The sequence below is a fragment of the Schistocerca cancellata genome, chromosome 3, assembly GCF_023864275.1.
Source record: "Schistocerca cancellata isolate TAMUIC-IGC-003103 chromosome 3, iqSchCanc2.1, whole genome shotgun sequence".
Lineage (NCBI taxonomy): Eukaryota > Metazoa > Arthropoda > Insecta > Orthoptera > Acrididae > Schistocerca > Schistocerca cancellata.
The window spans coordinates 379,559,073-379,584,265 of NC_064628.1; the positions used below are offsets into that span (position 1 = coordinate 379,559,073).

At 39.6% G+C, this 25,193-nt stretch overlaps 1 protein-coding gene across 2 annotated transcripts in view; it reads right to left on the reverse strand.

Moving 5' to 3' along the window:
- The window catches only part of LOC126175076 (calcium-transporting ATPase type 2C member 1), an 84,126-nt gene that overhangs the window by 14,971 nt on the left and 43,962 nt on the right, over positions 1–25,193 (reverse strand). For both annotated transcript variants that reach the window (XM_049921603.1, XM_049921604.1), the window contains exons 11-14: positions 9,333–9,422; positions 3,226–3,330; positions 2,968–3,124; positions 1,610–1,780 (exon numbers count right to left, since the gene is read on the reverse strand). In XM_049921603.1, coding sequence (XP_049777560.1) covers positions 1,610–1,780; positions 2,968–3,124; positions 3,226–3,330; positions 9,333–9,422 — 523 coding nt within the window. The remainder of the gene's footprint in view (positions 1–1,609; positions 1,781–2,967; positions 3,125–3,225; positions 3,331–9,332; positions 9,423–25,193) is intronic.

Genomic DNA, 25,193 nt, shown 5'->3' on the forward strand with positions numbered 1-25,193 from the left:
AACACACTTCCACAAATGCTGACTCAGAAAATAAAACTGGCTGAATTTGGAAGAAGATGAAGAAATGGATTTAATTTCCTGTTGAAATGAAGCAATTAAAAATAGAGCACATACTTAGACTGGGCAAGAATGAGAACAGAAGTCAGCCAGGTCCTCTTCAAAGGAACCAATACAGCATTTGTGTTAACTTGTTTAGGGAAATCACAGAAAACTTAACGGTTCATCAGATGATGATTTGACCATATTCCTCCTAAATGTGAGCCCTGTACTTTAACTACTGTGTTACATTCTTCAGTAGTTCATATTCAAGCATAGGGTTTAAGAACATCCTCACTAATTACCTGTTTAAGCCTACTACACTACAAACACTTTGAAAAAACAAAGGAGACTTTAAGACAAAAGATATTAAAATACGCAGATGGTGTACAGCAAGCTGTCCATGAGTGGAGATGTATGGATACAAAAAACTGAGTCTAATGACAATCTTGTGAAAAGGATAGATTACTGCTCACCATATAGTGGAGATGCTTAGTCACAGATAGGCACAACAAAAAGACTGTCAAACAAGTAAGCTTTCAGTCAAAAATGCCTTCATCAGAATTAGACAAACACACACACACACACACACACACACACACACACACACGGATCACAGTCTCTGTCAGTGACTGACGTAAGACACAAAATCTGTTGGCAATCAGAGACTGGTCGTGTGTGTGTGTGTGTGTGTGTGTGTGTGTGTGTGTGTGTGTGTGTGTGTGTGTGTGTAAGACTAAGTTTCAACCCAGTGATTTTATTTCACAACTCATGCCTCATCCATCTTAACAGTTTGATTGGATTCTTTTTAAAATGATCACAACACAGCTCATAAATGTGTTATTGCAATTGTTTTTGGTAAACATTCCGCAAATGAGACACTCCTCAAGCACCATATTTTCTCAGAGACAATTATTTACATGATGCTGAACAAATTCATCTCCTGACATGTACATGCCATCAGCTATTTCATCATTAAAATTCCACTTCACTACTGTGCAATTCATCAATAATTTCCTTTGTGGTTGCAGTTTTGGTATGTCCTTAATGAGGATCATCTGCAAGTATGGCATGCTTGAAGAGTGCCAGACATTTCTTGGTCATTGAAAAAGAAAGCACTTCTGATAAATATTCACCATGTTTGGATTGATTTCCATTGTGATAAACTATCTGAAATGAAAATTCTATGACAGGTAGGTATTCCAGTCAGTCTTTGTGAATGAAACACATGATTTATCTACTTTAAAATCCACATAAAGTATTTCTCAGTTCCAGTTGACACTTACATCACACATACATCAATATAACAAAGTGTCACAGATTTCAGCATCATCTCAGAGGGAGCAAGAACATTTTCCTCAGATACTGATCTGTTATGAGTTTAGCCTTTAACTTTTTAAATAATGTAAATCCTTTAACAGAAGATATGGAATTATTTAAATTATGAGCCTTTGGATAAACACTGCACCTAGAATTACATGACTGAAAGCTGTAATTTTTGGGGCAGTGAAAGTAAAATAATTAAAACAACGTAAGATAACTTTAAAGACTTCTTGCTAGAGCAGTTTCTTACCTATAGCAGTTGCAGTTTCCTGTGCATCTCCTGTTACTAGTGTTACTTTCACACCAGACTGCACTAGTGTTTGTATTGATTCTCGTACAAATGGTCTGGGTGGATCACAGATGCCCACTAGGCCAGTGTACACCAAATCTTGAAGTGAACTGCCTCTTGCCATTCCCATCACTGGGAAAAAGTCAGAATGATATCATTAAATTAACACAAAGTGTTATCACATAAAGATATTGCACAAAACATTTATTTTAGCAACCACACAGTTATCTGAAACAATATTTATAAGCACATAACTGTCAAAGGTCATTACAATACAGTTACTGTCAGCCACATAAGGAATGCACCTTACTTTAACGAGAATGAAAATGGAACAGCAGTTAAACTTTAAGTCAATCTACATAACAATGATATTTTCTCAGAATCACTGTAATTTGGTGGAAACATGACAAAATTTTGTACACACTGCATTTGTGTATAAAACACAAATTATTTTGAACAGAAGAGGAGTATTTACTTGGGGTTCACTGAAACAGAAATAATGGAACAGTGCTATTAGATACAGAACTTTTCTTATTTTCAGGTTGTATCCCTAATCTTCTGAACTCTTAAGAAAGAACAAAATGGGAAGCAAGGAGGAGGATGTGGTATACACACGGCAGAAGCAAGTTCTGTATTTGGAGTTAGAGAAGCAGTAAGAAAATAATCTTAACTAACAAGTTACGGCATCATAAAATCTTAAAGTGAAACAGTTATTCACTGAGAAAGGATATTAACAGACTAAATGTAAACAGTTTCCAAGGAGACAAGAGGATGAAGGGGGGCAATGGCATTTTTCCAACAAGTACAAATAAAGTGAGCTCACATGCATGAACGAAGAACCATGAAAACAAATCTCTAGGCATGAGCAGACGAAATGATATGTTAAGATTGGGACTGAGACAGAAAAAGAAGGGGCAAAAAGCTAAGAATTCAGCTTAATAATATACTCCGAGCATACAGCAGTTCCACAAGACAGAGATTCTTGTTTACAGAGTTCAGATGGGAAATGAAACTGTTAACTGCCAACTCTTAAACTTTTTTTCTGCTGCTGTGCAACAAAAGCACAAAAATCACTCATTTTGTATGTGATTTACATCTGTTGCTGCAGCTATTACATGCAGCTTTTTATATGAAATGCACAAAAATAATTTCTGTGATGAAAAATATAGCAAGATACAGAAACGTACTATTATAAAAATTGTTTGCTTTTTCCTTAAATGTTCTCCACAGTCCTCTTAGTCATCATCTGCATTGAATGTATTCAAAATAATTCTCTGTTAATCCATCAGGCACTCCAAGCCACATCCAGTAAACCTTACCTCTGAGACCCTTTCTGCCAATTTCATATGCTTCAGCAAGATATTCCTGCTCTTTCTTGGCATTGAGGGGTTGTACTGTACCATTTATTAAGTATTTTGTACACTGCTGAAGCACTTTCTCAAGAGCTCCTTTCACAAAGTACGTCTCCTCTTTATTCTGTAAAGGTAAGCACAGTTAGTCATTGTAGACCTTATTTCTCACATTAAATACACATGAAAATCACCACTGAATATCACAAAAAAATTTCTTGCACTTACATCACCATACTTAGGCACACATTTCACAGCCATCATCTTCTGTTCAGAACTGAATGGGTACTCTTGGAGTCTAACATATTTGTCTGCCACTCCATACATCCCATGCTGCAAGGTAAAACAGAAGAGACATTTTTAATAAACACTCCTCAGAGTGAAACCTATCCATTCTGTGATTAGTAAAGTAGAACGCAGCACACAGAAAAACTAATATACTCAAGAATGAAGTCACCATAATTCCACACATTCCATTGCAACAGTACAACATTCAACTTACTTGTTTACATTGTTGAGAGAAAACTTTACTAAAAACTAACAAATAGAATGCAGTGATGTGGAGTCACAAATAGGCACAACAAAAAGACTGTCACAATTAAAGCTTTCGGCCATTGACCTTCGTCCAGACACACACACACACACACACACACACACACACACACACACACACACACATACCTGCAGTCTCAAGCAACTGAAACCACACTGTGAGCAGCAGCACCAGTGCACAATAGGAGTGGTGACTGGGCGGGTGTAAGGAGGAGGCCAGGGTAGGGAGGGGAAGGGATAGTAAAGTGGGAGTGATAGAAACTGAAGTGCTGCAGGTTAGATGGAGGGCAGGGTAAAGGTGGTGAGGGGGGTGGAAACAGCAGAAAAGGAGAAAAATAAAACGACTAGGTGTAGTGGTGGAATGACAGCTGTGTAATGCTGGAATGGGAACAGGGAAGGGGCTGAATGGGTGAGGACAGTGACTAACGAAGGTTGAGGCCAGGAGGGTTACGGGAATGTTGGATGTATTGCAGGGGAAGTTCCCACCTGTGCAATACAGAAAAGCTGAAGGATATCATGTTTGGCAGCGTATTCAGCAACGGGGTGGTCCACTTTTTTCTTGGCCACAGTTTGTCGGTGGCCATTCATGTGGACAGGCAGTTTGCTGGTTGTCATGCCTACACAGAATGTAGCACAGTGGTTCAAGCTTAGCTTGTAGACCACATGACTGGTTTCACAGGTAGCCCTGCCTTTGACGGGATATGTGATGTCAGTGTCTGGGACTGGAGTAGGTGGTGGTGGTGGTGGTGGTGGTGGTGGTGGTGGTGGTGGGAGAATGTATGGGATAGGTCATGCATCTAGGTCTATTACAGTGGTATGAGCCATGAGGTAAGAGATTGGGGGCAGGGGTTGTGTAAGGATGGACGAGTATATTGTGTAGGTTCGGTGGACAGTGGAATACCACTGAGGGAGGGGTGGGGAAGGATAGTGGGCAGGACATTTCTCATTTCAGGGCATGATGAGAGGTAATCAGAACCCTGACAGAGAATGTAATTCAGTTGCTCCAGTCTTGGGTGGTACTGAGTCACAAGTGGAATGCTCCTCTGTGGCTGGACGGTGGGACTTTGGGAGGTGGTGGGAGACAGGAGAGATGGCATGACAATCAACAAGCTTTGCAGTACAAAGTTTTAAAATTCCAAATTCCCAGTCAAGTGGTAGTAATTCTGAAAGGGCACTTGACCAGAAAAAGTGTTATGCCATATTTCCAGAGCTGATGGGTAATTGTGAATTGTGCATTTTCACTTCCATTTTCCGTTTTGTCCAGGTTCAATGGCCGCTCTTTGACCCATTCTGTTGTCATCCAGGACTTTGTTGAGGCTGGTGGGCCACAGGAAATGACGTGTGGGATAGTAGAGCTCACTATCGAAAGTGATTTTTGCTTCTCAGACCTGTCCATGTTCACTACAAGCAAGGGCATTACTACATCTTTGCTATGATTTCCAAACAACATTTTTCATCTTTAAAAAATAAATGTGTGGTCAAGATTATAAACTTGTAGAAAAGGAAGTTTTGTCAGTACTGCACACGTCACATGGTTTGTAACTTGCCAGCAGGCTTTCTAGGTCATTTTTCCACGCCAAACAATGTCATCAGATCTTGTGCTTTCTCCACAGTCATCTTAAAAATGATTCAGTTTTTTCTTATAGTTTACAAGCAACTTGCTTACTAGCGGTACCATACATGCTAGAAGATTAACAGCGAATGACTCCTGCCTTTTCCTTAATAATATAGCCTCTCACAGGGATACTTTGTCCTTTACATTGACTAAGCACGTTTCAAGAAGTGAGAACTCTCCTTGCAGATGGGAGTCCACTTCATCCCTCCATGTGATATGTTCCCAGCAATCCACAGTTTCTGCTTCAGGATTATTGAAGTGAGGATGGTGGAAACTCAAAAGATTTTGCTACGCTATTTTTGTTTCACCCCAGTTTCCACAACCCCAATATTCTCCTCATTTTGTGTGAGAATCAATTTTTATAACTGGTCTATATACTGCAGTACATTACACATTGTTGAGTAAGCAGAAGACTGTCATGCAGAACTGAAAGATGACAAGAATGAAAACAATTGACAAAACAATTCAAATTACCGAATATTGACAGCCGCTAACTTCAAACTATAGTGTGTATGTAAAGAGTCTGTTATCTGACATACACAATTTCTTTGATTTATTGCTGTTTAATCAAGAGAATGGACAACTATTTCGCTTTATCAAGAAATTTGATTTATTGCTGAGGTTCGAATTAACAAGAGTCTACCAATTTTTGCTTAATTTCAGTTACATGATAAATCAGACGAATCTAATGACTAAGTTTGACTAAATACGTAGGGATTACAATTACAGATAACTTACATTGGAGCGATCACACAGATAAAGTTGTGGACAAAGCAAACCAAAGACTACAACAACAGGTCTATTAAAGAGTGTGCTTACACTACATTTGTACGTCCTCTTCTGGAGTGCTGTTGTGTGGTGTGGGATCCATATGAGCAAGGATTGACAGAGAAAATTGAAAAAGTTCAAAGAAACGCAGCTCATTTCACACTATTGCAAAATAGGAGAGAGAGCACCACAGAAATGGTACATGAATCTGGGTGGCAATCACTAAACCAAAGGCATTTTTTGTTGCAGTAGAATGTTCTCATCAAACTTTGATTGCCAGCTTTCTCCTCAGAGTGTGAAAATATTTTGTTCAAGAGTGATCATTATAATAAAATACGCAACACAGAAAACATAAATGAAACACTACGAAAGAGGCGACTGCTATTTTTTGGACACTAATACGGAATGAACAGCAACAGGTTCACCAAACAGATTTTTAAATATCTTTGGGACATGAAGCCTGGATTCAAGAAGTTAGGAAAGATTTGGAAAGAAACAACATAAGTGAAAAAGATGCAACGGAAAGAGAGATTTTCAAGAGGAAAGTGTTAAAAATGGAAGACTTGCAAGGCAAGAGGAAGAAGTAGGCAGCGTCAAAATGATCTGAGGAGAGAAAAAGGATACATAGTGAAAATATGAAAGAATACTGGAGGAAAAAGAAATAACAACAAAGAAGAAAGCATTGAAATTGGTGTGTGGTCCTTAGATAACCCACACGAAGAAAGAAACAAGAACAAAATATGGTAAATCAGAGCTTGCACAGAAAGATTTAAGTGTTCATTTTTCCCATACACGGAGAATGGAATGGTAGAGAAATATCTCTACATCTACATCTACATCCATACTCCGCAAGCCACCTGATGGTGTGTGACGGAGGGTACTCTGAGTACCTCTATCGGTTCTCCCTTCTGTTCCAGTCTTGTATTGTTCGTGGAAAGAAAGATTGTCGGTATGCCTCTGTGTGGGCTCTAATCTCTCTGATTTTATCCTCATGGTCTCTCCGTGAGATGTACGTAGGAGGGAGCAATATACTGCTTGACTCCTCGGTGAAGGTATGTTCTCGAAACTTCAACAAAAGCCCGTACCGAGCTACTGAGTGTCTCTCCTGCAAAGTCTTCCACTGGAGTTTGTCTACCATCTCCGTAACACTTTCGCAATTACTAAATGATCCTGTAACGAAGCGCACTGCTCTCCGTTGGATCTTCTCTATCTCTTCTATCAACCCTATTTGGTACGGATCGCACACTGCTGAGCAGTATTCAAGCAGTGGGCGACGGAGCGTACTGTAACCTACTTCCTTTGTTTTCGGATTGCATTTCCTTAGGATTCTTCCAATGAATCTCAGTCTGGCATCTGCTTTACCGACAATCAACTTTATATGATAATTCCATTTTAAATCACTCCTAATGCCTACTCCCAGATAATTTATGGAGTTAACTGCTTCCAGTTGCTGACCTGCTATATTGTAGCTAAATGATAAAGGATCTTTCTTTCTATGTATTTGCAGCACATTACACTTGTCTACATTGAGATTCAATTGCCATTCCCTGCACCATGCATCAATTTGTTGCAGATGCTCCTGCATTTCAGTACAATTTTCCATTGTTACAACCTCTCGATATACCACAGCATCATCCGCAAAAAGCCTCAGTGAACTTCCGATGTCATCCACAAGGTCATTTATGTACATTGTGAATAGCAACGGTCCTATGACACTCCCCTGCGGCACACCTGACATCACTCTTACTTCGGAAGACTTCTCTCCATTGAGAATGACATGCTGCGTTCCGTTATCTAGGAACTCTTCAATTCAATCACACAATTGGTCTGATAGTCCATATGCTCTTACTTTGTTCATTAAACAACTGTGGGGAACTGTATCGAATGCCTTGCGGAAGTCAAGAAACATGGCATCTACCTGGGAACCTGTGTCTATGGCACTCCGAGTCTCGTGGACGAATAGCACAAGTTGGGCTTCACACAATCGTCTTTTCCAAACCCATGCTGGTTCCTACAGAGTAGATTTCTAGTCTCCAGAAAAGTCTTTATACTCTAACATAATACGTGTTCCAAAATTCTACAACTGATCGACGTTAGAGATATAGGTCTATAGTTCTGCACATCTGTTCGACGTCCCTTCTTGAAAACGGGGATGACCTGTGCCCTTTTCCAATCCTTTGGAACGCTATGCTCTTCTAGAGACCTATGTTACACCACTGCAAGAAGGGAGGCAAGTTCCTTCGTGTACTCTGTATAAAATCAAACTGGTATCACATCAGGTCCAGAGGCCTTTCCTCTTTTGAGCGATTTTAATTGTTCCTCTATCCCTCTGTCATTATTTCGATATCTACTATTTTGTCATCTGTGTGACAATCTAGAGAGTGAACTACAGTGCAGTCTTCCTCTGTGAAACAGCTTTGGAAAAAGACATATAGTATTTCGCCCTTTAGTCTATCATCCTCTGTTTCAGTACCATTTTGGTCACAGAGTGTCTGGACATTTTGTTTTGGACCACCTACCGCTTTGACATAAGACCAAAATTTCTTAGGATTTTCTGCCATGTCAGTACATAGAACTTTACTTTCGAATTCCTTGAATGCCTCTCGCATAGTCCTCCTCACACTACATTTCGCTTTGTGTAATTTTTGTTTGTCTGCAAGGCTTTGGCTATGTTTATGTTTGTTGTGAAGTACCCTTTGCTTCCGCAGCAGTTTTCTAACTCTGTTGTTGTACCACGGTGGCTCTTTTCCATCTCTTACAATCTTGCTTGGCACATACTCATCTAATGCGTATTGTACGATGGTTTTGAACTTTGTCCACTGATCCTCAACACTATCTGTACTTGAGACAAAACTTTTGTGTTGAGCCGTCAGGTACTCTGAAATCTGCTTTTTGTCACTTTTGCTAAACAGAACAATCCTCCTACCTTTTTTAATATTTCTATTTAAGGCTGGAATCAACGATGCAGTAACCGCTTTATGATCGCTGATTCCCTGTTCTGCATTAACTTTTTCAAATAGTTCAGGTCTGTTTGTCACCAGAAGCTCTAATATGTTATTGCCACGAGTCAGTTCTCTGTTTAACTGCTCAAGATAGTTTTCAGATAATGCACTTTAAAAAAAAAAGCTTGTGCTTCTGTAAGGTGGTTTGATAAACCCTCTGCCAGGCACCTAACTGAGGATTGCGGAGTAATCATGTAGATGTCAACATAGATGTAGATATATGAATGTCATATCAGAATGCTAAAATTGCAGTTTTTTATTACAAATACTTAAGGTATAAAATGAAGAAAGAATACCACCAGTCCCTTCTACGAATTCTTTTCCTGGAAAAGATATAACTACACTCATTTGTAACTAAAAATGAAGAAAAAATAATTAAATAGATAAATGCACTTCACCTTCATGCCCACTGCAAGCAGGGCACCTTCTGTTGGCTGACCCAGAAGTGTTTCAGAATGTATCACAGCATTGTTACATACGCAGCCAACCTGAAAAAAGAAATTTTTTACTGATGAAATATTACTGTGCATGTACAATGAACTAACCAAGTACTTCAGAAATGAAGGGGATAAAGGAAATTAGACAAAAAATACATATCTGATATTATTTTTCAATATCCCAGTCATTATAATCCTACAAATTAAATGTCAATTTGTTACTTACATCAAACAATACAACAAGATTTCTAAAATACTGGACAAGAGTTGACTTGCTAATACTAAACAATGTTGCATCAAAGAATATCTACTCAGAAACCTAAGACAGTTTCCCTCTGTGGAAAAAAAAAAATTAAAAAATGAGCACAAATTATTATTAACTAAAGATCATTTTTTTAGATGAAATGTTGTGCTTCTGCATATTTTAGCAACAATAATGAATGCTGGAACATTTACTGAAGAGGATAAACATGGTTAAGCTTCATGAAGTTCTTGGAATACTGTAAGTGTTGTACGAGAACAAATGGTAAACCCAATAATTCAGTTAACAAAGTCACCTAAAATGACACTCAAGTGATTTAGCAGCTTATTCTCTGACCATAAAAGGTGAGCAAATTAGAAGCATTACCAAGATGTGAGGGCAGAATACAGAGTGAAAAAGAATGATTTCAATATAAGGCCACCACTACCTCTAGCAACTCGTTATAAAAGTTATTGCATTTTGTTTCTCCACCCAATTTGCTTTGCATCTGTACTGCACTGAAATCAGGGCACAACAGTTTAAATGTAGAGGGTATGCGCGATGTGTTTTGTTTCCACTTGCTCACAGTTGTTAACAATAGTAGTACTCGTTTTACTTTTAGCCTTCAGGTATGCATTCAGTACTGCTCAGTTTCATCTTGCATTTGTTTTTCCACCAGTGCGAACTGTACCTTAACAGAGGTACACAACTATATGGATAGGTTTAGTGATGAAGAATTGGCTGATATGCACTTGGTGTACTGGTCCGCTGAATGCAATGGAAGCGCAGCACAATGACTATCTTTTTATTAATACAGTGAAGGCAGTTAATCATAGTACATTGTTTCATCTGCGGTTTGTGGCATTACTCTGTGTTGTGTGCTGTACAATTGTTGGTTAGTTTAATGATGAAAGGGACTTAATTATGAGGTCATCAGTCCCCCCCTTCCCCCTACTAGAATAGTAGTCAACCAAACTGCACACTAAAGAAGGGCCTAGTGTGCAAAATCCAAGGAAAGAAAACCCCAAGGTCTACCGGAAGTCAACAAAGCCTAGAGAAAGGAACAAGGTAGAAGAAAAGGGGGAAATAAGAGGACCCCCCCAAGGGCAAAAAGTGTGATGGAGGACAGACCCCCAACCCAACAATACCCAGGAAAACTAGCAATACAGACAGGGTGAGAGGAGCACAGGAAAACAATGGAAGAACACAAAGTCAAACAGAACACACAAGAAGGGGGAAGCGAGTCTGAAAGATTAAGGGTCTGCAGCAGGTCGGCAAGATTAGGACAGTCCAGTAAAGTGTCAACAATTGTCAAGTGGGCACCACAATGACAGTGGGGCAGATCCATGAATGGAGGAGATGACCATGAGTCAGCCAAGTATAGTTGATGCGCCGCCGGCAAAGAATGACGGAGTCCCTGGAAGAGACCGCATGGAGGATCTTCACAAGTTCATGGTCTCCTTTATTGCCATAATGTGTTCAGCAAAGTCAGAGTATGCCATTCCGTGCACCAAATCATTAGAACTTTAAGGTGTAACACCATTCTAAGGTCGCATTCTGAAATACAGGTCTCAAGAGGTGGCTTGCCGGTAGCCAATTTGTCAACAAGTTAATTCTCCAGGATGCCAAAGCAACACAGGGTCCAGACAAAGACCGAGTGTCCACACTGTTTGAGGGAAAAATGAGAATACTGCATAGTCAGGACCAAGGGACAGCGAGAGTAACACTGGTCAAGATCTTGTAAACTACTCAAAGAGTAGCTACAGATGATGAAGGACTCACTGGTGCAGGAACGGATATGTTCAAGAGCACGAAAGATGGCTACCAACACCACAGTGAAAACATAGTGGCCATCAGGCAAGGAGCAGAGTTAATTATATCCTGCATGAACTTAATCAAAGCCAACATCACCAGCAACCATCAGTACAGATTACTTATGAACCCCGAAACATGCCAAGAATGGAGAAGAACTGGTGGCAGAAGGCCTCAGGATGAGCAGAGTCTTTCGGACCTTGTGATGGGTCAAAACAGAGCAGTTGATGGGGGTATGCACTGTGGAGGTGTACACAATGCGGTCCAGTGAAGAGGTGGTAAAAAGTGAAAGCTGGAGTTCAGAAAACGGATTCAGATGCGGATGGCGATTGTCACCCCAGACCTGGGCTGCCATTGCGGGAGGTACATGTCCGTATCTGGAAAGAGGTGATGGTAGTTCGGGTGTTCCAGGAAACAGTGGATGCATAATACCAAAGTCACCAAATGATGATGGCACAGAACCTCCAACAGTGGAACCCCTACCTCCACTAGGAAGCTAATCACGGCCATTGTCTGAAAAGCACCAGTTGCCAATCGTATCCCACAATGGTGTATCTGGACCAGAATCTGTAATATCAAAGGTGATGCTGAGCCACACACGAGACTCCCATAATCTAAATAGGACTGAATCAATGTTATGTAGAGCCGTATCAGAGTAGAGCAGTGCACACCCCAAGTGATGCTGCTGAGGCATCGAAAAGTACTGAAGTGCGATCACCATATTCACTTTAGTAGAAGATGGGGAAGCCACATCAGCCAGGCATCTAAACCAAGACCCAAAAAACAATGAGAGTCCACCACACTGAGGGACTTCCATCAAGTTACAGATTCAGATGGGAACAGACTGTATACCGATGACAGAAATGCATAATAGAGGTCTTGGCAGCTGCAATATGGAAGCCAGGGGAGAAAGCCCAAGACTGCACTCAGTGTATTGCTCTCTGCAGTCTGCACTCAGCAACGCCCATCGCAGACAAACAAAAATAAATGAAAAATCATCACCATACAAAGAGGCCCCACAGCTACCAGCAGACCGCAAAGACGTAAAAAGAGAGGGACACTCAAAACAGAATCCTGTGGAACCCCATTCTCCTGCAAATGGGAAGTGCCAACATGTACCTGAAATGAGTGAGATGAAAGAAAGTTCCAGATAAAAATCTGGAGAAGGACACAGAGGCCCCACTCATGTAAGATTGCAAGGATGTCTTGGTGCCACATAGTATCATAAGCTTTACATAGATCGAAGAAGATTGTAACAAGGTGTCGATGTCAGGCAGAAGCCTTATGGACAGCAGACATCAGGTGGATTAAATCACCTGCAGTAGAGTGCCGTCGGCGAAAACCACCCTGAGTGGAAGCAAAAAGGTCCCAGGATTCAAGGACCCAACACAGCCTTCGACTCATCATACAGTATGTTCCAGTACCTTGCAAAGGACATTGGTTAAGCAGATCGGACAACAGCTCTCCATCTGAAGAGGTCGTTAACCAAATTTCACAACTAGAATAACGACACTTTTTCACCACTGGGAAGAAAATTCCCCTTGGTCCAGAGATGGTTAAAAAGGGCAGGTATATGGCACTGGCAAGCCATCAATAAGTGTTGAAACGTTTAGTGTGGTCCAGGAACCATGTCAGAGCAGAGTGCGACGGTGCTGGCGAATTTCTACTCGCTAAATGGAGTGTTATAAAACTCCAGGCAGAGGGGAATTGAAGATAAAGGAAGTCATTCCAGACTGTGTTTGAGAAACTGAACATGGGTGGATAGTGGATCAATGTTGAGGCCTGGGCGAAATGCCAAGCAAAATGCTCAGTGATAGAGCCCCGGCTGGTGAGAATAATACCATTCAGGGAAATTCCTGGGACGCCTGTAGGACGACGGAGGCCAAAAATGTGCCTGATCTTTGCCTAAATCTGCGAAGAGGGAGTCTGCGGCCCTGTGGCAGTGACATATCATTCCCAATAAACCCGTTTCTAAGATAATGGGCCCAAGCATGAAGCTGTCTAAAAGCAAGGTGGTGCTCAAGAGACGGATGTCGTTTGTAGTGTTGGAGTGCACAACAGTGGTCTTTAGCAACTGGCAATTTTGTGGAGGTCCACCAAGTGACAGACATACATCAACAAGAATCTGAGGAAGAAGGAATCTCCAAAGCAGCTGCTCAAAGGATGGCCTCATTCGAACTCCTTAAGGACACTCAGTGCCGTTATGTGATGAAACAACTGGGATGGCAGCCAAAGAAAAGGCATCCCAATCCACATTAGTAAATGGCAACCTAGGAGGGCCTCTAGGTGAGTGATGGTGAAGACCAGATAGGGTGATCGGAAAACAATCGCCGTCACACAAATTGTCATGAGCTCCCACTGAATGGAAGGGAGAAATCCCGAGCTACAGCTGGAAAGGTTAGGTTAGGTTAGTGTTGTTTAACGTCCCGTCGACAACAAGGTCATTAGAGACAGAGCGCAAGCTCGGATTAGGGAAGGATAGGGAAGGAAATCGGCCGTGCCCTTTCAAAGGAACCATCCCGGCATTTGCCTGAAACGATTTAGGGAAATCACGGAAAACCTAAAACAGGATGCCTGGAGATGGGATTGAACCGTCGTCCTCCCGAATGCACAGATGGAAAGATCAATGGCCAAGAAAGTGCTGTCTGTGACACTACAGTGTGTGTGGACACCATTGTTGAGGAGTCAAAGATCAAGCACTGCCATCAGGTTTTCAACAGTCCTGTCCTGGTCAGTGGTCACAGTATCACCCCACAGAGGGTTATGGGCATTAAAATCCTCAAGGAGAAGGATGGAGGGAGGGACTGACAGAAGAAGTTTTAGTCAGTAGGGAACCAGATTGCATTCTACTAAGTGATTCAAATCCGTCAAACTTACCTTAGATATTTTCTACAGAAAAGAGGACTTGGCAGCGGTGAAAGTCTCCCCCCCCCCCTCTCCTGTCATGGAATAAACCTAGTAACGGGGACAGGCTTATATGCACGCCTGCAGGCCTGGCCTCTCTCCAGGTAGCCCTTACCTTAGTAAGGGCTGCCTGGCATGACAGTCACTGCTAGGAGTTCTGATGCCCCAAAAAGATAAGCAACCACTCCTAGCAAACACTTGGCAATGGCAGTCCGGGTATCAGAAGTGTGATCCCTGTGTTGTCAGGGGGCTCAGCCAGATGGGTAGATGGGTACATAACAGCCCCACCACATGGACAGGCTACAAGTATTGCAGAGGTGAGGGGTGGGGGTCTACGCTAGGGAGGGATGGGTGGAAAGAGGGTGAGGATGGGGGGAGAGGAAGTCCATCACCAGAGACGCTAGGGAGAGAGTTCTTGCCCCAATGGCTCACACTCGAAAACAGAATTTAGTAAGAAAGGTCAAACCCCACAGGGGACCGGGAAATGCCAGAAAAAGAGGGGAAATGAAAGCATGAGACTCAAAAACAAAAAGGAATAGCACAACCAAGGGAATAGCTAGGTTGTCAAAAAGGGAAATACCAAGGGAGAAAGATGGAGGGTGCATTCAGGGGGAGGAGCTAGGGCGGGAAGGAGTGGATATGGGGAAGGAATGCACCCCGGGAGAAAAGAAAGGCTGCAATAGTTTGGGGCCCCTTGTGTACCAACCACACACACACACACACACACACACACACACACACACACACACACACAAGGAACTTTCGGGTAATGGAACATGTATCAATAATTACAGATTTCTGTAGTTGTATATATATGTTTGGATGTAGCTGTATTGTGTTGATGTACTGGTGGATACTGTGTGGTATGGTTCCTGTAGTTGATAGTATAATTGCTACAATGTCAACTTTATCCTGATGCCACATGTCCTTGACTTCCTCAGCCAGTTGGATGTATTTTTCAATTTTTTCCCCTGTTTTCTTCTGTATATTTGTTGTATTGGATATGGATATTTTGATTAGTTGTGTTAATTTCTTCTTTTTATTGGTGAGTATGATGTCAGGTTTGTTATGTGGTGGTGTTTTATCTGTTATAATTGTTCTGTTTCAGTATAATTTGTATTCATCATTCTCCAGTACATTTTGTGGTGCATACTTGTATGTGGGAACGTGTTGTTTTATTAGTTTATGTTGTATGGCAAGCTGTTGATGTATTATTTTTGCTACATTGTCATGTCTTCTGGGGTATTCTGTACTTGCTAGTATTGTACATCCGCTTGTGATGTGGTCTACTATTTCTATTTGCTGTTTGCAAAGTCTGCATTTTTCTGTTGTGGTATTGGGATCTTCAATAATATGCTTGCTGTAATATCTGGTGTTTATTGTTTGATCCTGTATTGCAATCATGAATCCTTCTGTCTCACTGTATATATCGCCTTTTCTTAGCCATGCGTTTGATGCATCTTGATAGATGTGTGGCTGTGTTAGATGATACGGGTGCTTACCATGTAGTGTTTTCTTTTTCCAATTTACTTTCTTCGTATCTGTTGATGTTATGTGATCTAAAGGGTTGTAGAAGTGGTTATGAAATTGCAATGGTGTTGCCGATGTATTTAAATGAGTGATTGCTTTGTGTATTTTGCTAGTTTCTGCTCATTCTATAAAGAATTTTCTTAAATTGTCTACCTGTCCATAATGTAGGTTTTTTATGTCGATAAATCCCCTTCCTCCTTCCTTTCTGCTTAATGTGAATCCTTCTGCTGCTGAATGTATGTGATGTATTCTATATTTGTGGCATAGTGATCGTGTAAGTGTATTGAGTACTTCTAGGTCTGTGTTACTCCATTTCACTACTCCAAATGAGTAGGTCAATATTGGTGTAGCATAAGTATTTATAGCTTTTGTCTTGTTTCTTGCCGTCAATTCTGTTTTCAGTATTTTTGTTAGTCATTGTCTATATTTTTCTTTTAGTTCTTCTTTGATATTTGTATTATCTATTCCTATTTTTTGTTTGTATCCTAGATATTTTTAGGCATCTGTTTTTTCCATCGCTTCTATGCAGTCACTGTGGTTATCCAATATGTAATCATCTTGTTTAGTGTGTTTTCCCTTGACTATGCTATTTCTCTTACATTTGTCTGTTCCAAAAGCCATATTTATATCATTGCTGAATACTTCTGTTATCTTTAGTAATTGGTTGAGTTTTTGATTTGTTGCTGCCAGTAGTTTTAGATCATCCATGTATAGCAAATGTGTGGTTTTGTGTGGGTATGTTCCAGTAATATTATAGCCATAATTTGTATTATTTAGCATGTTGGATAGTGGGTTCAGAGCAAGGCAGAACCAGAAAGGGCTTAATGAGTCTCCTTGGTATATTCCACGCTTAATCTGTATTGGCTGTGATGTGATATTATCTGAATTTGTTTCGATATTAAGTGTGGTTTTCCAATTTTTCCATTACTATGTTTAGGAATTGTATTAATTTAGGATCTACTTTGTATATTTCCAATATCTGTAGTAACCATGAGTGGGGTACACTATCAAAAGCTTTTTGGTAATCAATGTATGCGTAGTGTAGCGACCTTTGTTTAGTTTTAGCTTGATATGTCACCTCTGTATCTATTATCAGTTGCTCTTTACATCCTCGCGCTCCTTTGCAGCAGCCTTTTTGTTCTTCATTTATAATTTTGTTCTGTGTTGTATGTGTCATTAATTTCTGTGTAATGACTGAAGTTAATATTTTGTAGATTGTTGGTAGGCATGTTATGGGGCGATATTTTGCTGGGTTTGCTGTGTCTGCTTGATCTTTAGGTTTCAGATAAGTTATTCCTTGTGTAAGTGTATCAGGGACTGTGTATGGGTCTGCAATGTAATTGTTAAATAATTTAGTTAGATGTGAATGTGTTGAGGTGAACTACTTTAGCCAGAAATTTGCTATTTTATCATTCCCAGGGTCTTTCCAACTGTGCTAGAATTAATTGCTCGGGTGACTTCATGTTGCAAAATTATCACTTCAGGCATTTGTGGTATCATCTTGTATGAGTCTGTTTCTGCTTGTATCCACCGTGCATGTCTGTTATGTTGTACCGGGTTTGACCATATGTTGCTCCAGAAGTGTTCCATGTCTGTTATGTTTGGTGGATTGTCTATTTTAATGTGTGTGTTATCTATTGTCTGGTAAAATTTCTTTTGGTTTGTGTTGAATGTTTGGTTTTGTTTCCTTCTATTTTCACTTTTTTTGTATCTTCTAAGTCGTTTGGCCAATGCTTGTAATTTCTGCTTCTTTTCATCTAATTGTTCTATTGCTTCTTGTTGTGAGATTTTACCTAACCTTTTTCGTTTTTTGTCTGATATTTCATTTCTTATAAATTGTGTTAGCTGCCCGATGTCTTTTCTCAGTTTTTCTATTCTGATCTGCAGCCTGTGTTGCCATGCTGGTTTTGTGGGTTTCTTCCGTGTGTTGGTTGGTTCTGATCTCTGCCTAGTATGTATATATAGTGTAGTGAGAGCTCCTACATACACCAGTAGTTGTAACTCTTCCATAGTTGTATTTTCATTTATTTTGTTGTGTATGATTGTGTTGATAGTTGTTATTGTTGTTTCGACTTGTGGATTATTTGGTGGTCTATGCAAGAATGGTCTAACGTCTGTATTTGTGTCTTTGTATTCTATATATGTTAACTGAAATTTTTCTTCTATATCTAACGTGTGTCACTTCATGTTCTATTTGTGCTTGTTCTGGTGGCTGTCTTAAGATTTCGTTTTCCTCTGATTGTTCAACTGACGCGTGTTGTTCTTTGTTTGTTTGCTCTGGGGTGTTTGAGTCAATTACTGTATTTTCTTCTTCTTCTTCTTCTTCTTCTTCTGATTGCACATTATTTTGTTCCAGTATTTGTTGTACTTGTTGTTTGATGTTTTCTAATTCTGACTGGGGTATCCTGTTATTTTTTATTATTACACGAATCTGATCAGCTAGTCGTTGTTCTGTTAAAAATTTTAATTCTGGGTACCTGGTAATAAATGTTGTGTATACTTGTGATCTGTATCCAGTTGTGTTGGTTCCTAAGTTTGTTGCTTTGTAATAACAGAACATGAGGTGTCGGTTAACTTCATCTGACCATCTCATCCTCTGTCTGTTTTCCTTCTAGAGCGGTTGCAGGAAGCATATCCTGCAAAACACCTCTATTTAGATTTAACTCATTTGCCGTGTGGCTAGCAGTGTCGTTACAATTGTGGACGGGCATAGTTCTGTCCTGAACCAACTAATTACACTAAAAGGGATGGGTTAGCCCTATTAGTGGTTTGTTCTTTTCGTCGCCTTTTATGACTGACAGAACTTACCGGAGGCCTATTCTTTTCCCGGGCCTCCACGAGGTTTATTATTAATTATTATTATTATTTCTTTTTCTTTACTTTCTCAGACTGTTAAGTCTGGTTAAAAATGGAACGTGACGCGGACCTTGATCAAGCGTGACTTCCTTGTAACTGTATGGTATATGTTATATTGCATTTAGGAACTTTCGGATAATTGAACATGTATCAATAATTACAGATTTTTGTAGTTGTATATATATGTTTGGATGTAGCTGTATTGCATTGATGTACTGGTGGATATTGTGAGGTATGACTCCTGTAGTTGATAGTATAATTGGTATAATGTCAACTTTATCCTGATGCCACATGTCCTTGACTTCCTCAGCCAGTTGGATGTATTTTTCAATTTTTTCTCCTGTTTTCTTCTGTATATTTGTTGTGTTGGGTATGGATATTTCAATTAGTTGTGTTAATTTCTTCTTTTTATTGGTGAGTATGATGTCAGGTTTGTTATGTGGTGTTGTTTTATCTGTTATAATCGTTCTGTTCCAGTATAATTTGTATTCATCATTCTCCAGTACATTTTGTGGTGTGTACTTGTATGTGGGAACATGTTGTTTTATTAGTTTATGTTTTATGGCAAGTTGTTGATGTATTATTTTTGCTACATTGTCATGTCTTCTGGGGTATTCTGTATTTGCTAGTATTGTACATCCGCTTGTGATGTGATCTACTGTTTCTATTTGTTGTTTGCAAAGTCTGCATTTATCTTTTGTGGTATTGGGATCTTTAATAATATGCTTGCTGTAATATCTGGTGTTTATTGTTTGATCCTGTATTGCAATCATGAATCCTTCCGTCTCATTGTATATATTGCCTTTTCTTAGCCATGTGTTGGATGCGTCTTGATCTATGTGTGGCTGTGTTAGATGATACGGGTGCTTGCCATGTAGTGTTTTCTTTTTCCAATTTACTTTCTTCGTATCTGTTGATGTTATGTGATCTAAAGGGTTGTAGAAGTGGTTATGAAATTGCAATGGTGTAGCTGATGTATTTAAATGAGTGATTGCTTTGTGTATTTTGCTAGTTTCTGCTCGTTCTAGAAAGAATTTTCTTAAATTGTCTACCTGTCCATAATGTAGGTTTTTTATATCTATAAATCCCCTTCCACCTTCCTTTCTGCTTAATGTGAATCTTTCTGTTGCTGAATGTATGTGATGTATTCTATATTTGTGGCATTGTGATCATGTAAGTGTATTGAGTGCTTCTAGGTCTGTGTCACTCCATTTCACTACTCCAAATGAGTAGGTCAATACTGATATAGCATAAGTATTTATAGCTTTTGTCTTGTTTCTTGCCGTCAATTCTGTTTTCAGTGTTTTTGTTAGTCATTGTCTATATTTTTCTTTTAGTTCTTCTTTAATATTTGTATTATCTATTCCTATTTTTTGTCTGTATCCTAGATATTTATAGGTATCTGTTTTTTCCATCGCTTCTATGCAGTCGCTGTTGTTATCCAATATGTAATCTTCTTGTTTAGTGTGTTTTCCCTTGACTATGCTATTTTTCTTACATTTGTCTGTTCCAAAAGCCATATTTATATCATTGCTGAATACTTCTGTTATCTTTAGTAATTGGTTGAGTTGTTGATTTGTTGCTGCCAGTAGTTTTAGATCATCCATGTATAGCAAATGTGTGATTTTGTGTGGGTATGTTCCAGTAATATTGTATCCATAATTTGTATTATTTAGCATGTTGGATAGTGGGTTCAGAGCAAGACAGAACCAGAAAGGGCTTAATGAGTCTCCTTGGTATATTCCACGCTTAATCTGTATTGGCTGTGATGTGATGTTATCTGAATTTGTTTGGATATTAAGTGTAGTTTTCCAGTTTTTCATTACTATGTTTAGAAACTGTAACAATTTAGGATCTACTTTGTATATTTCCAATATCTGTAGTAACCATGAATGGGGTACACTATCAAAGGCTTTTTGGTAATCAATGTATGCGTAGCGTAGGGACCTTTGCTTAGTTTTAGCTTGATATGTCACCTCTGTATCTATTATCAGTTGCTCTTTACATCCTCGTGCTCCTTTGCAGCAGCCTTTTTGTTCTTCATTTATAATTTTGTTCTGTGTTGTATGTGTCATTAATTTCTGTGTAATGACTGAAGTTAATATTTTGTAGATTGTTGGTAGGCATGTTATGGGGCGATATTTAGCTGGGTTTGCTGTGTCTGCTTGATCTTTAGGTTTCAGATAAGTTATTCCTTGTGTAACTGTATCAGGGACTGTGTATGGGTCTGCAATGTAATTGTTAAATAATTTAGTTAGATGTGAGTGTGTTGAGGTGAACTACTTTAGCCAGTAATTTGCTATTTTATCATTTCCAGGGGCTTTCCAATTGTGTGTAGAATTAATTGCTCGGGTGACTTCATGTTGCAAAATTATCACTTCAGGCATTTGTGGTATCATCTTGTATGAGTCTGTTTCTGCTTGTATCCACTGTGCATGCCTGTTATGTTGTACCGGGTTTGACCATATGTTGCTCCAGAAGTGTTCCATGTCTGTTATGTTTGGTGGATTGTCTATTTTAATGTGTGTGTTATCTATTGTTTGGTAAAATCTCTTTTGGTTAGTGCTGAATGTTTGGTTTTGTTTCCTTCTATTTTCACTTTTTTTGTATCTTCTAAGTAGTTTAGCCAATGCTTGTAATTTCTGCTTCTTTTCATCTAATTGCTCTATTGCTTCTTGTTGTGAGATTTTACCTAACCTTTTTCGCTTTTTGTCTGATATTTCATTTCTTATAAATTGTGTTAGCTGCCCAATGTCTTTTCTCAGTTTTTCTATTCTGATCTGTAGCCTGTGTTGCCATGCTGGTTTTGTGGGCTTCTTCTGTGTGTTGGTTTGTTCTGATCTCTGCCTAGTGTGTATACTTAGTGTAGTGTGTGCTCCTATATAAACCAGTAGTTGTAACTCTTCCATAGTTGTATTTTCATTTATTTTGTTGTGTATGATTGTGTTGATAGTTTTAATTGTTGTTTCGACTTGTGGGTTATTTTGCAAGAATGGTCTAATGTCTGTATTTGTGTCTTTGTATTCTATATATGTCAGCTGAAATTTCTCTTCTATATCTAACACTTGTGTCTCTTCATGTTCTATTTGTGCTTGTTCTGGTGGCTGTCTTAAGATTTCGTTTTCCTCTGATTGTTTAATTGATGCGTGTTGGTCTTTGTTTGTTTGCTCTGGGATGTTTGAGTCCATTACTGTATTTTCTTCTTCTTCTGATTGCACATTATTTTGTTCCAGTATTTGTTGTACTTGTTGTTTGATGTTTTCTAATTCTGACTGGGGTATCCTGTTATTTTTTATTATTACACGGATCTGATCAGCTAGTCGTTGTTCTGTTAAAAATTTTAATTCCGGGTATCTGGTAATAAATGTTGTATATACTTGTGATCTGTATCCAGTTGTGTTGGTTCCTAGGTTTGTTGCTTGGTAATAGCAGAACATGAGGTGTCGATTAACTTCATCTGACCATATCATCCTCTGTCTTTGTTTTCCTTCTAGGGTGGTTGCAGGAAGCATATCCTGCAAAACACCTCTATTTGGATTTAAATCGTTTTCCAGTTGGCTAGCAGTGTCGTTACCATTGTGGGCGGGCATAGGGTTCAAGCGTCGTCCCCGACCATGACGGCGCTTGTCCGAGGCTTCTTTAGTTCTGTCCTGAACCAAGTAATCACACTAAAAGGGGGGTTAGCCCTTCTAGTGGTTTGCTCTTTTCGTCGCCTTTTACGACTGGCAGAACATACCGGAGGCCTATTCTTTTCCCGGGCCTCCACGGGAATTATTATTATTATTATTATTATTATTATTATTATTGTGTAATGAGCTGCCACAGGCCGTGGGTCCCTTAGACTCAAACAGCCAGAAAGTATCCATTAACAACCTCTATAAGTGTTGGTGGAACTTTGTTTCACCCTATATAGACCAGTTTGTTTTATCATTCACACCCCATTGTTGAATGTAGGCTAGACTAAGAAAAACAATGTGGTAATACTGAAAATGTGGGAGGCACACAGAAAGACGTATATTCAAAAACTTGGGTAGAATACTTCAAGCAGAATTTTGAAGGAGGAGACCACACATCCTTTTGATTCAAAAGATCAAACAAACCAGTAACTGCATTTGTGGACTTCAGGACAGCATAGAATCCAAACATTGGTAAACACACTAGAATAATTTCGAGCTGCTAAAAGACAAGAGAATTTATCAAATATGTTGTTTTACTGAACAAGCACATACCCTTATAGGTTGATCTGTTTCAAAGCAGGAATTGTTGAAGGCACAAATCAGAAGGAAATTTATATTGTTTACGAAACAAGTTGTCAAAATATGCAAGTCCAGTTTCCCCATCCCTCATACAGCCTTAGTCCCACCAAACGTAAGAATTAACAGCAAATTTCAACAATGAGATTGATGAGCCTATCAGTCAATTTGCCTTTACGATAAAGAGGACATAACGCTGATTAAAAACTTTTAAAATTAGGAACTATTTTGTAAATATTACTATTAATGATGATGATGATGATGATGATGATCTGTTTCCAGAAACTAGAACAATTTCTTGTTGGTTACTTTATCAAAATGTAAGTTAGCTGCAGTGTGGACAAGCATCAAGCTAAAAATGCAAAGACCCATTGTCTGTTCCAAGTTGTTCTCAAGACCTTTCCTGGCCACTAACAAACTTATGTTTGACAATGTTTTGTCTATGTGAAAAAAATCAATTTGTGCTGTGGTTTGGATTCCAAATTGAGCTTTGGGGTTGCACCACATAACTAGATGACTCTCGGCTTAGAGAACAATCAGTAAAACCCCGATTCTTTAAGGAATTGTGCTATCATGCATGAAACAGCTTCAACTTACGTTACAAATGAGTTGATGTGGTAAATATTTCACATTAAGAATATAAAGGAGAAAAGTTTAGAAAATATTTTAAATTATGTTTAAAGTTTGTTGCAAGGCACTAGTGCTCTCAGTCTCAGACACTGTATGATGTACCTTCATTCGTGAGACGTCCAATTTCGGACAGTGTGCATCCATAAAGTTCACAGGCCCACTTACACAGACCAACTGGGTTGGCCCCCTGGCACGCTCTGATGGGCCATCAAAGAAACAGCATTATCTAAGTGATTGCAAAAGGGTGCTCGGCCTATTCTTTATGCTGTATTACTGTTGTCCAGTCAATGTGTTCAGTGCTATGCACAACCTGTACCTTATGTGTTGCTCAACAAAATACTATGTTCCATAAGTTGTGTTTGTTCTTGCTGTAACAAAATGGCAACAGGTGAGGGTTACGTTTCTTCCTCTGCATGTTAGTGCCAGTGCCAAGTCATCCAACAAACATCTCAATGGAAGAAATACTGAACAACTCATTGCCCAGCAGCAAGCTTTTACAGAACATCGTCAAGCTATTGCTACTGCTCTTGATCAAGTGGCACCTGCATGTTCACAGCAGGTTACTCTCCAGTCAGTGCAACCATCACCATTTCCAGCATATAATGAATCGGCTGAAGATTGGAACTCCTACGAAAAATGGTTACATCAATACATCCAGGTTTTCCAGGTGGGCGATGCTTTCTTTCTTTCCTGGCTTTTGCCTGGCATGTATCAGTTGTTATGGCAACATGTGTCTTTGCAAGAACTGGCCGGCTTATCATCTGACAAAATGTGCAAGCTTCTCTCAATCTATTACTGTGACAGAACACAAGGCATTGTGATGCATGTACAATATTACCACAATTTACCAAACCAATCTTACAAAGCCTGGACTGCAGAATTACACGAGTTGAGCCATCATTGTAAATTTGTCACTAGTACCCATCATGAATCCTACGCTGATCACACACAGCATGATATTAGTCATCTGGCCCCAGATAGGGAAGTCCATGAAAAACATTTCAATGCGAGAATCTGGCACTTATGGATGTGCTCAACACAGCACAGTCCTTTGAAGTGTCACGGGCCACAGGTGATCAGATTGCTGTGTGGGGGGAGGTTTCAGAAGGTGCTCAGTCAGTCCCTGTTAGGCACACTGCAAGTATTCAAGAGGCAGGGAAGCTTTTGCAGCAGTACAACCTTTGACTCAGTGTCGCATTGGTTATGGCTACAGCAGCAACAGGCTGCATTACAGCAGCGGCCATGTGCCCCTCTTCTGTCTTGCCTGTACAGCTTCGTCCAACACAAGCACACTGCATGCCCTAAGTGTTGGGTCATTTGCAACAAGTTTCAAAAGAAAGGCCACAATGCATCGGTGCGTAGCTCCTCTTCAAATGTGACAGATACAATAGTACCGAAGGACATGAACTGTATCTCTACAATGACTGTTTTCCCAAACAAATTGTTCATTGACTTGCACATCTTTTATAAACTGCTAAAAATGCAAATGGACACAGGAGCTGCAGTGACTTTACTAAACGCACAAACATACATAGACTTGGGCTCTCCTCTCCTCACATGTTTCACGGAAGTTGGTAAAGTACAATGTATTGTTTG